Below are 16999 nucleotides of genomic sequence, written 5' to 3' on the forward strand. Positions count from 1 at the left end.
CTTTCGCCCAACCTCTTGCCTTTTCGAGGGCACTGCCCACTTTTTGAGTCATGTGTCATGAGAAAGTCACAATTAACGATCCGAATTCGATAAAAGGAAAACGTACACGTATATGATGAAAAGAAATATGATATGATACGATGAAAGGAAAAATGTTCAAGTTTATGCATATTCATGAAAAGATATTTTAAGTAAAAATATTTTCACTACTGCATGTGATTGTATATGTATTACTTGTTATCATGGTTAAAGTTTTCTGAGTCAATAGACTCACTAGGTGTGATCGATGTAGGTGAGCATGATGTTGATGTTAATGAGGGACTTGATGGTTGATCTTGATGGACTGAAGGTGTACACAACCCGAGGACCAAGCGCTAGTTTTCCGCTATTAAACTAAGTTTATGATTTACTTTACTTTAAATATTTTAATGACTTATGTTGCTTTTGATGGATTTGAGAGATTTAAGAGTTATGCTTTATTTTGGTAAAATGTTAAATTTAGGTATGGTTGACGATTTACGATTTTACGTTTTTTTTTAATTGAGTTTTTTTGAATTTTCAAATAATAGTTGGTTGATTTATTTTAAATGATACAAAATTACTTTAAAAATATATTTATATACATGTAAGGTTTCGGCTGATGAGATGGAAATTACCAAAAAAAAATTTAGTATAGTAGTTGACGTTTCACTCTAAGTACTAGCATGTACTTTGATCCGTTTATCGATTTCATTGAGGACCATCAGGTGACGAGGTTGGGTGTAGTTTCGAAATACGTATGAGCAAATACATTGCAGTCGGATATTCACTACTAGTGAATATATCATATGTGATATGATGAGTTAGTAGTGCAAAGAGTCTCTTGACAGTGAAAATTTTGAACTTCGAAATGTTCAGCTTTCATTATATGAACAAGACTTGTATCATTGACACATCGGCGCTGTCAGAACGTCGATCAGAGTTATAATGAGTTCAAAATTATTTATTTAGTAAATTTGGAATTTGCTGGTTAAATAATTATATTAGTAGTGGTGATTACTAATATGTACAAATTCTCATAAAATCAATTCTAGAAATGGCTAAAATTAATGAACTAATAATTTAATTAAATAAACTAAATAATGATTATTTAATTTAATTAATATAACTATGCAAGTATCAAACGTGCATGTGTAAATATATTAATTTTGATATATATATTTTATATGGAGATATAAAGACGGGCATATAACATTAATATATCACGCATTATCAAAAACTGATAAATACATGATAAAATAATAATATGTGAATTTTGTTTAATGAAAATTAAGAGCCTGGTGATAATAGGATTATGAATAATGATGAGAAAAGGACTCCTAATGTGATTAGAAATCAATCTCTCTAAATATTTCATAGATGGTCATATGAAATTAGAGAGTTTTTGCACACAATACAAGAACAAAAAGTTCACCAAAATTCTTCCTCCCCTTCCAAGTACAACTCACGGCCACTTGAATATTTTTAAATAAAAATTTCGGCCAAGCTTTGCCTTCCACAGCCTCGTCCCGCTGACGTCGCACCGCCTCCGGATTTTGAAAATACGGACTATCCAGTCTCAATGTAAGTTTGTTTGCGATTACGAATGAAATCCAAACAAGGAACAAAGTATCCGATCGTAGACCCAATTTGACGATCAAAAGAGCGGAGATCCGTTTGAATGAAGATACAAGAAGAGTCATCTCCGTTAACCCCAGTCTGATTTGTTGTTCAGCGTAATTTATGCACATATATACAAGCAAAACACCCTATAGATTTTTAAATAACATACGACACCCGAAAAATGTTTCGAGCGTCGAAACTAGAAAGTTAAAACTTCTGCTGCACTTTGAGTGCGATAAAACATATCCCGACATAAGTTTCACTGTGGACAAATATTTTTATATGATTTACTTTGTTAACCAGCAAATCAAATTTTACGTCGCACTTGCTTTACTTCTTAGTTGAAATGGAGGTTTTCTTTGGTTGTGTTCCTTGCGATATTCTCCCTTTTGGCATTTTGTACTAATCGAAGTTAGATTCCCCCATTACGATAATGAAGTGGCTTATCTTTATTTAATGAGTTTTTATTTTTATTTTTGTATAAATAGACTTGAAAAAGTAGCTAGGTGACATTATATACTGAATTACAAGTAAACATATATATTTATATTTACATTGTTTATGGCTCAAAGTCTATATAAAAAATTATAAGTTCTTTGGTTAAAAAAAAATTAAAAGTGTTTTAAAGGGACAAAACTAATCTCACATTTACATTAATATATTGGAAAACTTAGAGATAATTTTGATAAATCCGATAAAATACGTGCAGGTGTTGCTTTCCAGTATTCCTAAAAAATGTAAAAGGTGTGGATCGACATTTAGTTAACTAACTATAAAATAAAATTAAACTATGAATATTAGGGTCTCCTCCTAGACGACATTGAAGTAGTATTACCCTCGAAGAGATCTTCAAGTAATGCTTCGATATCCTCAGGCTGGTACTTTATGTACTTATCAGCTTGTTTTCCATTGTCCAAACATTGCCGGAACCGGCCAACGAAGGATCGGTAAGCCGGTATGACGACCGCAGATATGGACACCCTAAGCTCCGATTGAAGCTGCTCATCACTGACCATCCAACTGCTCTGTGTTCTGTGTATTTCTTCAAATATTGTACTAAATGTCTTCATCCTCTCCTTCATCGCAGCTTTGTTTACTTTGCCACCATTCATTTGCAACAGTCCTTCTTGATTCAAACACTGCAGCACTCTACTCCACGTCTCTCTTTGATAATTTTTATGATATTGCCTCACCACTGTTGATCTTCTCCGGCACCATGTATCCCCCATAACTTGGCGGATTTCGGCACAACTCTTTACTTTTTGCAGTATATATCTTCCGTTATTCATCAAGAATATGTATCGGAGTGAAGGGTCTCTGTAAAGATTCGATTTGGCTTCTAAATTCTCATCCAAAAGTTCCATCACTCTCACCACCTGAATACAAAACGGCGTTGCGGCCTCACTAGTACTAGTGCTCGAAGCTTCATTCTGTGACGTTGCCGTACTACAAATGTCATTCCCCTTGTGCTTTTGAAAGATTTTCTCCAATGTATCTTTGTACTCACCGGCGTACTTTAGATAGTTCATCACGTAACGCGTTAGTGGGTGCACGGCGCCACCAGGAACTGGTGTTCTCGCGGCATCGCTCTTGATAGAATTTTCAAGATCGCAGAATATGCTAGCAGCTGCCTCCCCGACCCTATCACCTCCCGATGCAATCTCCACCATCAAATCGGTGGAGCATAAATCGCTGTCCATAGATAGAATAAGATTCTTCAGCGTCTCGTACAAGTCAAGGAATTTGAACAGCTTTTCTGCAGATCGTTTCGCCATTGCCACCGCCTCTGCAAAATCAAGTAGCTGAATCACCACTGAGCGAGCGAGGTTACTAAAGTGGCTTTGCCAGAACTGCGGATGTTCCGAAAAGACCAACTCACCGAGCTTTTTCTCGCTGGGGAAAATGACTCGTGAATAAAAATTCACGACCCTGATCCACCGTGAAATCTCGCCCTCGAGCGATTCCCATGGCATTTTTACCACATTGTTGATATTGATTTTTTCGAATTCAAGCCTTTCCATTTGCTGCCTGATCGCATTTCTTCGACATATCGAATAAACTTGGCAACATTCGGTTTCGTACCCCGCGGAAACCATGGTTGTCGCAATTTTATTCATTTTCGTCATGACTTGCGGTGAATAGGCCAGATAATCATCTGATTCGACAGAATCAGGTTCTCTAGGCAGCATGCAGCGATCCGAATGTTCTTCTTGATTCGACAAGGCTTTGTATATATTATGATTCTGATCCAACCAATTTGTGGAATCTTCCAACAGTGCCCGAAATTCCTCTTCCAAGAATGTCATGGCACGTTGTAACACCATGCTGGTTCTGTTCAAGGTGGCATATGGTGGAAAATGGCTCAAAGCATTTGTCAATTTGGAGATGTGCGCCACAGCTTCCATGAAAAACATATCGTCCTCGCTCATCTCTTCTCCAAGTACTTTTCTTTTGGCATCATCACCCTCTAGTTTCGATTCGATCATCTTCGATAAAGTCTCCACGAAATCAGGAGTTTCAGGAGGACCTGATGACTTGTCATCAATTTCCAGAAGTAAGTTTGTGAATCTATCGATATCTCCAAAAAGATCATCCGGACTAGACGATTCAACGTCTTCTCCTATACTATATTTCCTCGAGTATATTTTTCTAAAAGATGCATCATTTACTGATGAGGAACGCAGGGTGGTTGGAATTTGACAAGTTTTGCTGAAGTTATTGTGTTCACCAAGAGATAATTTTTCCATTGCTATAGATGGAATTATTATTCTTGAAATTTGTAAATATAGGGAAACTAGAAACACGACGATAGGGGAAAGTTGTGAATTAGAGGCTCAAAGAAAGTTCGTTATTTAACAAGGGAGGGTTGACTTTGTCTGCTCAGATTAGTTAGGGGAAATAACCCATTTCGTGTCTATTATTTAGCTTTTTTCCCTCTCATTTTTTGTCCATAAAAACCATTCCTGATATTTGTTTTTTTTTTTAATTAAAGAAGAACCAAATACATCTTTGATATAATGACGCCTATTTTTTAGGCTTTTCTTGGTTCAATCCATCTCGTTTGTTGTATATTAAGATCGTCCTCGTATATGCTCTCCACGACGTGCTTCGGTTTGGATTCAATAATGGCTTTATGCCTTCGAATAATTTACCACTTCGTGGCATTCCATGATCTTTTTCTTATGGTTTTCACATTTTTAAAATTTGAAAAATGACCCCTGGAAAATGATGATGATATGGTCATATCTTTATTTAAATCTTAAAGATATATCGTGATATTTTGTAGATATCATCATGTTCTGTTTTAATAATTATATATATTAATAATGTGCTAAAATTTTAAAAGAAGTCATCATAACTTAGTTGATAGAATCTTTATTCTCTAAGCATCAAGTCATGGGTCCGATTCTTACTTGAGTATTTTTCCTTCTTTTTTAATTTATTTTTTAATTTATATATTAAAATGGCAATGTATTCTGCATTATTTTTTATAATAACATTTTGGCACTAGTATATTAGTTGTGTGCGTCAGTGCACTAGTATATTATTATCTCTCAACTCCTATATTGACTTGAATATTTGAGGAGTATGTCTCTTGTTAGACGGTCTCACGAATCTTTATCTGTGAGACGGGTCAACCTTACCGATATTCACAATAAAAAGTAATACTCTTAGCATAAAAAGTAATATTTTTTCATGGATGACCCAAATAAGAGATCCGTCACTCGGACACAAAACACAAGATGTCTCGTTTCATGCCCGGCCACCAATACAATGTCTCCAAATCTTTATACATCTTCGTATTTCCAGGATGAATGGAGTACGGAGTATTATGGGCTTCCTTCATAACGACATCTCTCAGTGAATCACCACTAGAAACCCAAAGTCGATCTTGATATCGAACTATGCTATCCTCCTCTGAATATAGCTTCGGACCCTTAGATTCATCTCTCAATCTCCATTTCTGTAACAGCTCATCAGAAGACTGATCTTCACAGATTCTATCCCTCATATTCGACTGAACTGACATAGTAAAAAGATTAGGAGCCTCGCCGCCTAGCATACACTGCAAGCTCGAATCGCTGAATCTCTACCTGCAATGGAAGTGAGTAATAACTGTTGTCTTACTACTCAAAGCATCAACGACCTCATTAGCCTTTCCCGGATGATAGCTAATATCGCAGTCGTAGTCCTTCACCAGCTCTAACCATTTTCGCTGCCTCATATTTAACTCTTTCTAGGTAAAGAATTATTTCATGCTTTTATGATCAGTGAAAATCTTGCACTTCTCTCCTTATAAGTAATGTCTCCAGACCTTCAAAGCGAATACTACTGCTGCAAGCTCGAGGTCATGAGTTGGATAATTCTTCTCACGAACCTTCAACAGTCTAGACACATATGCTATCAATTGATCGTTTTGCATCAAGACTGCGCCCAAACCAAGCTTCGAAGCGTCTGTATAGAGAACATACTCTCTTTGCCGTGATGGCATTGATAAAATTGACGCTGAAGTCAAAGCTTGCTTCAGCTTCTCGAAACTCTCCTGACAGTTTGATCCCCAAATAAAGAGTACCGCAATAGAAGAGAAATAATGAATGAACTTCCGGTTGTAGCCCACTAGACCCAAGAAACTGCGGATCTCGGTCACACTCTTAGGTACTCGACACTCTCTAACTGCCTCGACCTTGCTGAGATCGACCTCAACTCCATCTCTAGAAATAATGTGGCCTAAGAACGCCACTCTCTCGAGCCAAAACTCGCACTTGCTGAACTTAGCGAACAACTTTCTGTCTTGCAATAACTGTAGGGCCGTTCTCAAGTGCTGACTGTGCTCTTCTCTACTGCTTGAGTAAATCATAATATCATTTATAAAGACTATGATAAATTGATCCAGATACGACTGAAATACACGATTCATGATATCCATGAAGATCGCTAGCGCAATGATCAACCCGAATTGCATCACCATAAACTCGTAGTGCCTATATCGAGTCCTAAAAACCATCTCATTAACATCTGACTCCTTCACCTTCGGCTGATGGTATCCCGAACGAAGATCTATCTTCAAAAAAATCGAAGCTCCCTGCAACTAATCAAACAAGTCCTCGATTCTAGGCAATGGATACTTATTCTTGATGGTGACTACGTTCACCTCTCTACAATCAATGCAGAGTCGCATACTACCATCCTTCTTCTTCAAAAATAATACCGTTGCGCCGCACGGAGAACAACTCGGGCGAATAAAACCCTTGTCCAGCAACTTCTAAATTTGATCTTTCAGCTCATTCATCTCGGCTGGTGCTAGACGATAGGGTGCCTTAGAAATTGGCACTGTACCCGTCATCAACTCAATAGAAAATTCCACATCTAGGTCTGGTAGAATGCCAGAAATGTCATCAGGAAAGACGCTAGGAAAGTCTTTGACAACCTCAACATCTTCTAAATTTTGACTGTCCGGAACAGGTACTCAAATAACACTCGCTAGAAAAACTTGGCATCGTCGTCTCATAAGTTTCATCGCACAGATGCAAGAGATAATGTGCGACATGGCTTGTTCCTTGTTGCCTCAAAGACAAAAGCTTTCCCGCTGGGCGATCGAATGGACACTGACCTCTGCCGGAAATCTATCGAAGCTCCATTCAAAGATAGCCAATCCATCCCAAGAATGATGTCGAACTCAGGCATCGGGAGTACGATGAGATCTGCCTGAACCGCATTTTTCATTAAACAAAGCTCCAGATTCCTTACTATACTTGTAGTAACCATCTGATCACCAGAAAGAATAGAAACTCTGCAGCCTAAATCCAAATCCTCTGGTATAATTTTTAGTCTCTTGACATATGTCTCGAATATGAATGAGTTTCTAGCTCCTGAATCTAGCAATGCATAGGAAGCTACACCTTAAATAAATATCCTTCATGCGACAAATACACCATCAAATCTAATCGAGTCGAAAACTTAAAGAATTTTCTATCATTAATCACCCAAAGTTCTCGAAAATTACCACAGTTTACCCTTGATAAATCTCGAAAATGCACAATTTGCCCAAAATAATATTTGAAAATTTCATTCCAGCCCTCATTTTCTAGAATTTTTTCAATTTTGGCCCTTAAAGTTTCAAAAATTGCATCTTTGCCCCCAAATAAATTTTGAATTTAATCCATTCATGCCCTAACTTCTCTTAAATTTACTATTTTGGTCCTAAAATTTCAGAAATTTGCGGAAACAGCCCTGCTTTCTAGAATTCTCAAACAGCCCCTGAAATTCTCAAACTTTTCAATTTAGTCCCTGAATTTTCAAAAATTCCAGATTTTCACTTGGAACTTTCGGTCACCTCAATTTCAGTCCCTGGACTTCTTAAAATTATAGATTAACCCCTAAATTCTATACCTTGTGCATTTAAACCCTTAAGCTCTCGGTTTTTTCATTTTACTCCCTCTAGTTTTCAATTTATGCAATGCAACCCTCATAATTTCGTTTTCTTCATTTTTAAGCCCCATAACTCTTAAATTGATTCAATTCATTCCTTTACATTCTTAAAACTTATATTTTATGCCCAAATTTCTAAAATTTTCAATGTCATCTTTTAAATCCAAATAAAGTAGAGCATGCAACCTATTTTCTTCTAGGTTCCTTTTTATCCCAGTCAATTCCACTAACCAAATTAACATTCCATGAAATAAGAGCAACAAAAAAAACGTTAAGAACTAGGTTACTAATGATCAAAGTCGTGTCTGGCTCTGCCTCTGCCTCTGCCTCATCAGCATGCATGACATAAGCTCTCCCAATAGTTGTTCATTTATTCTTTGGTAATCAATGGCTTTGTGCACTTCGTCCTTACAAATGAAGCACTTGAATGATCCCCACATGCACTTGCCATAGTGAGGGCCGTTGCACTCTTTGCACAGTGGCTTCTCATCAGATTTTGGGGCTCCAAACTGACGTGGCTTTTGCTGTCCTGGTTTCTTCAACTGTCCTTAGGGCTTCTGATGCCCCTGAGCTCTTGGAGGTCCTGTAAACTGCCTCTTGTTTGGCTGAGAGTTCTGCTGATTCTCCTGCCTCTTGCACTGCATTTTGAAATCAGTATCCTTCAAGGCCTGTTCAGCTTGGAAACCACAGCTGTGGTAGCTGCATAATCCGCTGGTCTCATCAACATCACATCACAGCGTATAGTGGGTCGGAGGCCATCCATGAAATGCCTCAGTTTCTCAGTAGCATCTCTAGCAATGAGGGCACGAAGTGATAATCCCTATCAAACTTCTTTATGAACTCAGCCACAAATATGTCTCCCTGAAGAAGACTCATAAGCTCCCTCTTCAAGCGTCCTCTGACTTCAGCAGTGATATTGAAATGTCCACTCATTTTAAAATTCTACTGCAATATTTTTTATTTTATTTTTTTTAAAAAAGGTACGATCGAAAATACACACACACAACTACATTTAAATGAGTTAAACATGCTTTTAAAAGGTAATCCAACCTTTGAATAAAAATAACAGCAGTTAATTAAATCTTAAAATGAAATCAATCTCCTAGTCTATTGATTTAAAAGAGAAACTCAAACAGATAACATCAGTCTGATGAATCAACAACGTATAACAAGATTCAAAAACATTTAACCATATTGCTTAAACCCATGTCTCATAAACATATTATGCGGAAGAAATGCAAGGTCCTCGGGTTTTCACGTGCACCCCAGCTCAGCCTACTCAGTCTTCAACGCCTCCAGCCTCCTCAACCGTAAGATCACCTGCACCAATCACACCTAATGAGTCTAAAGACTCAACACACCTGAACCGATATAATAAGTACATATACATATCATGCAGCAGTGAAAAGTACAGTAATTAAAATACCTTTCATGATCTTAAAAGCGCAAGCATAAAAATAACATGTCAAAGCATAAACGTGTCCATATCGCATCATATCAACATATACGTGTTCAATTTTCTTTATTTGAATTCCGTTCATTAGTTGTGACTTTCGTATCAGCTCTATTCGATCGATCCATCTACGTATAATCGTGGTACCCAGCGACGAGGACATCAGCTACAGTATTACCCATCCACTGAGCCTTGGCCTTCCATGTCATCATATTATCGTATTCGTATTAGTCACAACCAACTCCCATCTTTCAAAACATGTCATCATATTCATCACTTGTAAAAATCATGCATATACGTAAATTTTCTTAAAATCAAGCATGCGACATATTTTTCATAATTCCATAAAAGGTCATGTTCATGATAACATATGCATTAAAACGTGAAATTTTGTGATCAAGGCGCTGTCAGGACTGCTAACTCGACCCGGGTGCAAAATGACAATTTTACCCCTGGAAACCCTAATTGACCATTTTACCCCTGGGCCTCAAAATTTCGACCCGAAGCCAACCAGACTCCTAAAAACACCTCAAAACATAATTATAATCATTTTCTAGACGTAAACTCGAGCCCATTCAAAATTTATACGATTCGTTTTAAAACTTGGATCGGGGTCCCGGTATTAACCTGAATCAACCTGAAACTTGACCAAACTTTTCCAAATTTTAACCACAACTTATTCACACCATACCAGCCCCTAAACAACCCAATTCCAGCCATTTTGAATCCCTTAAAGCTCACTGCTACCTGCTGGAAATTTCCTGCACCCATAAGCCCTAACACTAGTTGCACCATTGAACCAAATCTTCAACCCTACGCCTAACCGGCTTGGACCAGCCTCGAACCAACACTTCCTAGGACCAAGATCAAGCCGTGGAATCTCTCCTGGACCGAACAACCCACGCCTACAGCCTCATGCACGCGTATGTGCATGGTTCCTTACAAACAACCCTACGCGAGCCCCCTTCGAAACAAGCCCTCCCGATCTGCCCTCGGTTCATGACCAGCCATGCTTTGGCCTCCCTAGACCACTGCTTGGACCCATAAAGGTCTGCACCATGGCCTGGTTCAGCCCTACGCAGCCGTGCCCTTTTTTTTTCACACGATCGGCCACTACAACCCAAGGAACACAAGATCCGATCGCCCCCTAAGCCGTAGCTCTAGATCTGAACTCGACACTTAATCCCCTTCTAAACATGATGTATTTCGTCCCTTGCACATCCAAGCCTTAGCAGCCCCCTTCAAAAACACATAAAACATGAGTTTCAAGTCAATAATCATGCATGTTTTCGTGTAGAATTCGAGTACTTCAATGCAAAACGTTATATCTATACAATATCGTGCAAAAACCATCCAAAATATTTCTTTTAGGTACATTTTTGAAAATATTTCCCGAACCCTCAAAAGTTCCTCGACTTGCTAAATTTTGCGTATCGATTTAAAATATGACTCGGCGAGTAAAAATATCCCACCAAGGCCCAACTACAAAAATCTCACTTAATTACACCATATATTAAATAATTAAAATAATTATTTAATAAAAAAAATTTCCCTTAATTGTCCCCGGTCTTCGTTCCTCGTTCGAGCTTGAAATACTGCCAAAAGCCTTGTATCATGTAATCTTAATGAACCAAGAATTAAACATACATATTCATGTTAAAATCATGCATTCAATGCATTAAAAATAAATTAATTAAAATAAATAAAAAATTTGATAACTTGAATGCATGTGGTTCACGTGGACCTTCAAATTTTTGGGACGTTATAGAAATACTTCTCGTAGAAAATGTCCTCGAATCGCACCCAAGTAAGGGTGGCAAGATTGACACCCTGCTCAGCTCCTTCGCACCAAAGAGAAGCATCATCCTGTAGCATATAAGTAGAACACCTGACTCAATGAGCATCCTCCATATTCAGATATCGGAAATGCACCTCAAGAGATATTATCTAGCCCTCAATAACAAATGGGTCGGTGGTACCTGAAAACACCTTCGGGCCCAGCCTCCTGAACTGATCATACATATCATGTTGTGGCCTCAGAGCCTGTTGTGCCTGCTGCTCAAAGAAGCGTGTCATACCCTCCAGCAATCTAGTAGCAGCATCCCCATTAGGAGGTGGGGGTGCATTCTCTTGACGACCCTCATGAGTATCAACCTGTCTATCAGTACTAGGTGCACGTCTAGGAGACATTATATCTGAACGTATTCCAAATTCTAAACGTAACCAACATGTAATTAAATCTAAGCATCTAACCATTTAGCTTATGAGAACCATTTATCGATCAACTTAAACATAAATGTCAATTAACTTTCAAAAGCATATAAACATGTAACTTAAGCATATAAATCATATAAACATGCAGGTGGCATCATTAAAATCATTTAAAGCATTTAAACTTACAGACTTGAGGCTTGACGACTGAGCTTTCTGGAACTGGCGGTGGCACAATCTTTTAAAAGAACGTTGCTCTGATACCAACTAAAACGTCTCTAACTCATTTTTCTTTAAAACATACTAGAAATTTTTTTTAAAAAAAAATCATTAGGCCAAAACACACACACACACAAACATATATATGGACACTTTTTGCAACATTAAAATAAACTCATCATCTATTTTACTCAAAACTCAGTAACTGCAGTAAAAATCGTAAAATCGTAAACGTAAAACCAAACCTATGCTAGCATTTTTCAAAAGTAACATGAATGTCATAAATCCTATCAAACCGCTCCTATGCATAACATTCATCAAAATCTTTAAAGTACTGCAAAAGCATAATTGTGCGGAAAAACTAGCAAGGTCCTCATGTCAGTGCACCATCAGTCCAGCCAATTCAATCATCCAACCCTCCTGTCTTAACAAAAATATCCCCACCTGCATCATTCACACCTAGTGAGTCTAATGACTCAGTAACCCTTAACCATGGTAACAAATAATACGTATACATCCACATTCAAGAGTGAAAAATATTTTTAATAAAATAGCTTTAATATGAACATGCATAACCTTAAACCTTTTCTTTCATCGTATACTTTTCCTTTCATCATATACATATATATTTTCTTTAGGGGCGAAATCAGTTCATTAATTGTTACCATCCTTTCATCATTTGATTGATTGATCAATCTCGACTGTAACCATAGTACCAGGCGGCGAGGCAATAGTAACCACTTTTCTGTTATGTGAATTGGCCGATAGTTGGCGGGGACACCAGTAACCACTCTTCCGTTACGGGGCCTTGGCCTACGGAAATTCGGTGTTGGGTTCCCACGGGGCTTTGTCCCGTAAACGGGTTCCACTGGGGCTTTGTCCCTCACGAATCCCCATTTCTTTACCGTCACAATCAAGTCACTTCATTCAAAACATTTTCAGTATTTCCATCACTTTATAAATACATGCATAAATATCATTTTCTTTAAACCAAGCATGCAACACTCTTTTAGCATTTATCGTTTTCCTTCATAAAATTCCATAACCTTTCAAAATAAACATTTTAACATTCATTACAGCATTCAGGACATTGTCAGGGCTCCTAACATTTTTCAGGTGTAAAATGATAGTTTTTCACTTGAAACCCTAACTTTCCCATTTTACTCCCAGACCTTAAAATTTCGACCCAAATCCTTCCAAACTTGCCATTACACCTTAAAACACAACCATGAACATTTCTTAGACGTAACTTAAGCCCCTTGACTAAATTCGTAATTCGTATTAAAACTTGAACCGAAGTCCCGGTTTTAACCAGAATCAATCCAAAACTTAACTAAAATTTACCAAACTTTAACCATAGTTTGCTAACACCTAATAAACCCCTTTTCAACCAAATTCAAGTCATTTTAAACCCTCGGAAATGCATAGAAGCCTGCTGGAATTTTCTGCCCTATTCGAACAAACCCTAGCCTTCGACAAGCCCCACGTTCCTTCTATCCTAGCCCCTAACCAACGAGACAAGACCCTAACCAACCATCCTAGGACCTAATCCGAACCCCTTAGGACCCATTTGGATCAGCCCTAGCGAGACATGCATGAGGACGTGCATGGTTCCTCATCCTTGCGCGCAGCAACAGCTAAAATATGACCTAGCCGTGTGTCCGCCCTTCCTAGCCTCTCCAGCCATGCGTGGACCACCTGATCGTTCCTTCCCTTGCCTCCTTCCAGCCTTGATCAACCCCATCTAGGACTCCTAAACAACCCCTAATTCAAGTCCCTACCATCCCTAACCTGGCAGCCCCCTTCCTTTTTACAAGAACCATCAAGAACATGCACAAAACTCAAGTTTTTCCATGTCTAAACCCTTAAAAACGAAAATATCAGGATGTTTTTAGAGTTTTCACACAAACGAATATATTCACACATAGTATGGTATGAAAAATGATAAAAAGAAGTAATAAGACATGCCTTTGCATGATTCATGAACGAAAATTCGAGTCTAGACGCGAAGGAACGTTGCATGAGAGACGGGGAAGATCTTTGCTGCTTTTTTCCTTCAAAATCACGTGAATTGAGCCCTAAACGTGTGTGTGTGCGTGCGTGTGGCTGCTAGGGAGAGAACCCTAGGATTCCTTGAGTTAAGCACGAGTTTGGAGGAAATAATGGGCAGTCAAGTTTTTAATATAAATACCATGGTAGACAATTAGGCCCAATAAATTAGTATAATATGCCCATTTTGTTGTAAGAAAATATCCCGTTTAGAAAAGTTTTTTGAAATATTAACGAGCCTCCAAAAAGTCCTTATTTTCTTCAAAAATCGATTACAAGAACACTACTCGACATCTAAAAGTACCTCAAAAGACATCGCTTTCGAAAATTACATATTAATTATACCATATATTAAATAATTAAAAATAATCATTTAATAAAAATATTTTTCCTTTACAGTCTCCGGTCTCCGTTCCTCGGTCGCTTTTCGTATAACCCTTGAAAACAATGATTTATGCATTCTAATAGAAAACCCTACTTTAAACATGTAAACATGCCTACCACATATAATTAATGCAATTAAAATAATTTAATTAGTCATTTTTCATTTTTCTTATATTTTCATGCAGTTGGATTACGTTATCGCATTTTTGACCACACACTTTTCGAGGATCTAGGCCCACAATCTTCAAATCTTGATCTCTCACTAAATCTAATATTTACATTAAAGTTCCATGGCACGTTGAGATATAAATTTAGGGATGGGAATGAGCCATAAACCAGACCAAGTTTCAAATAAAGAATAATTAAAAATACAACATAAAAATATCCTGACATACACCTAGAAAATTGGCAATGGCTCTCGATTATCCTTTAACCATATAATATCAAATATTATATTAATTCGATAATATCACATATTATCTACAAATAATATATTTTGTAAATTACCACTAAACGTCATAACTAATAAGTTAAATGAACTCATTTGTTTAACTTCAATTAATTAAATTTATTGTAAAAATTTCTTTTTACTGTAAATAATTAAAATCAAATTATGATTATTCATTTCGTGAGAAAATTCTATAATTTAATCAAAATTCATTTTTGTGGGTCAATTTCATCAATTTTCACAAAATATTAATTTTGGTCCATAAATTTGAAAATTTTGAAAAACTACTTGGGGACTCTTGAAAAGGAGTCCTCGTAAGGCAGCCCTGCCCGAACCCCGCCCCACTACCCGAACAGTTCGGGCAGCACTGTGTTCCTTGTTTGGATGACACTAGTAATCACAAACAATTTGTACATTGAGAATGTGACATCCGAATTTCCAAAATCCAGAGTCGGTGCATCGTCGGAGGAACGTGGCAGAGGAAGAACTCAAGGCCAAAATTTTTCTTCAAAATTATGAAGGTGGTCGAGAGCTATTGCTGGAAGGATAAAGAATTTTGGTGAATTTTTTGTGCTTGTATTGTGTGCAAAAACTCTCTTATGTTTTGTGTCCCCTTATGGTATATTTTCTCCCAACAGGATTCATAATCCTTGTCTCTATAGGACTCTTAATTTTCATTAAATAAAATTCTCATATTATTATAATATCATGTATTTATCAACTTTTGATAATGCATAATATATTAATATTGTCTACACATATCTTTATATCTCCATATAAAATGTATACAAGCATTAAATTATTTACAAATGCGCGTTTAAATCATGCCTAAAAATATTAATTAAAATTAAATAACCATTATGTAATCTATTTAATTAACTTATTAGTTAATTAATTTTAGACCACTCTAGAATATTTTATGAGAATTTGTATATATTAGTAGTCATCACTGTTAGTACTGTTATTAATTAGTAAATTTAAAATTTAATAAATAAATAATTCTGAACTTATTATAATCTGATCGACGATCCGTAAGCGCCGATATATCAATGATACAAATCTTGTTCATACAATGAAAATTGAAAAATTTCGAAGATTAAAATTTTCATTTACCATATTGGACAGCTCCAAGTTTTGTGAACTCATTCACCAAAACATATAGTTCCACTCTCTTTTCTCAATTAGCCATTAAGCTAACTTCCATTTCTTCTATATTATTGATGGATCGTGTGCTCGGCACCTTTGAGGTGCTTTCAACACAATAAATCAATGAGCTGCAATAGCTCGTGTTCTAAGAATATTTACACCGATGAATTAAATCAAGTTTGGTTTAGAACCAAGCGGAAAATACTTGAAGTAATCCTTCGTTATGAAAACTGATCGATTTTATATCATGTGCAACTGAATAACTGAAATACGAGAAATCATTTAAAGCTTATATCAGTTCAGTTATGGACAGAATTGAACGGACAGAATTGAACTGATATCAGCTGAACTGATCAAAACAGTTAAGAACAAAAACAAGCAGTTAAACAGAAATAACACGAGATATGTTTATGGATGTTCGGAGACTTCAACTGCTCCTACGTCACCCTTACTACCACCTCGGGTAGGATCCACTAGAAGAATTTGATTTATACAACACTTTGTACAAACTCACTTAGCTTAAGACTTACCCTACTGCCTAGTTGAACTCCTAGACTAGACTGAAGGCATCACCTCCCAGCCAACATTTGTTTAACGTCTGTGTTTCAAAGACTACAAACACAAGTTTAATGTCTTTGTGCAAGACTGTATTTGAGTGGTGGTGTGTGCGTGTGAGTGAGTGAGAACTGAACAATGAACACTATAAGAAAGTGTTCTCACACACTGAGAGAAATAAGCTTCTAGACTAAGCTGATATAACTTGAAGTGTTCCATCTACTGGGCTGATTGCTTCTTTGAAGCTGATATACAATATGCGTGCCCTTCTTCTTTTTGATGAACACACTCTGTGTATATATATATCGTGCATATCATGTGTGTATCATCATCCCTATCTTCACTGATGTTCATCTTCTATTTATAAGCGAGTGGCTGATCGTACAGTGAGAATCATTGATTGTATCCGTTGCATTTTGAATTCTTTCCTCGAAATCCATTCTGGAATGTTTGGCTTTAAGCGC

General features: G+C 37.0%; 1 protein-coding gene across 1 annotated transcript; it reads right to left on the reverse strand.

The window, feature by feature from the left end:
• Nucleotides 1-2253: 2253 nt before the first annotated feature.
• On the reverse strand, nt 2254-4440 carry LOC140988787 (exocyst complex component EXO70C1-like). Its single transcript, XM_073457860.1, has one exon. It carries the CDS (start codon nt 4386-4388, stop codon nt 2439-2441), a length of 1950 nt encoding a protein of 649 aa, XP_073313961.1. The 5' UTR covers nt 4389-4440; the 3' UTR covers nt 2254-2438.
• Nucleotides 4441-16999: the final 12559 nt, after the last annotated feature.

This window comes from Primulina huaijiensis, chromosome 11 (genome assembly GCF_012295235.1).
Source record: "Primulina huaijiensis isolate GDHJ02 chromosome 11, ASM1229523v2, whole genome shotgun sequence".
NCBI classification, from domain to species: domain Eukaryota; kingdom Viridiplantae; phylum Streptophyta; class Magnoliopsida; order Lamiales; family Gesneriaceae; genus Primulina; species Primulina huaijiensis.

What these genes read in the sequence shown, in the direction of transcription:
- LOC140988787 (XM_073457860.1), bottom strand. Translation starts at nt 4,388, where the DNA reads ATGGAAAAATTATCTCTTGGTGAACACAATAACTTCAGCAAAACTTGT.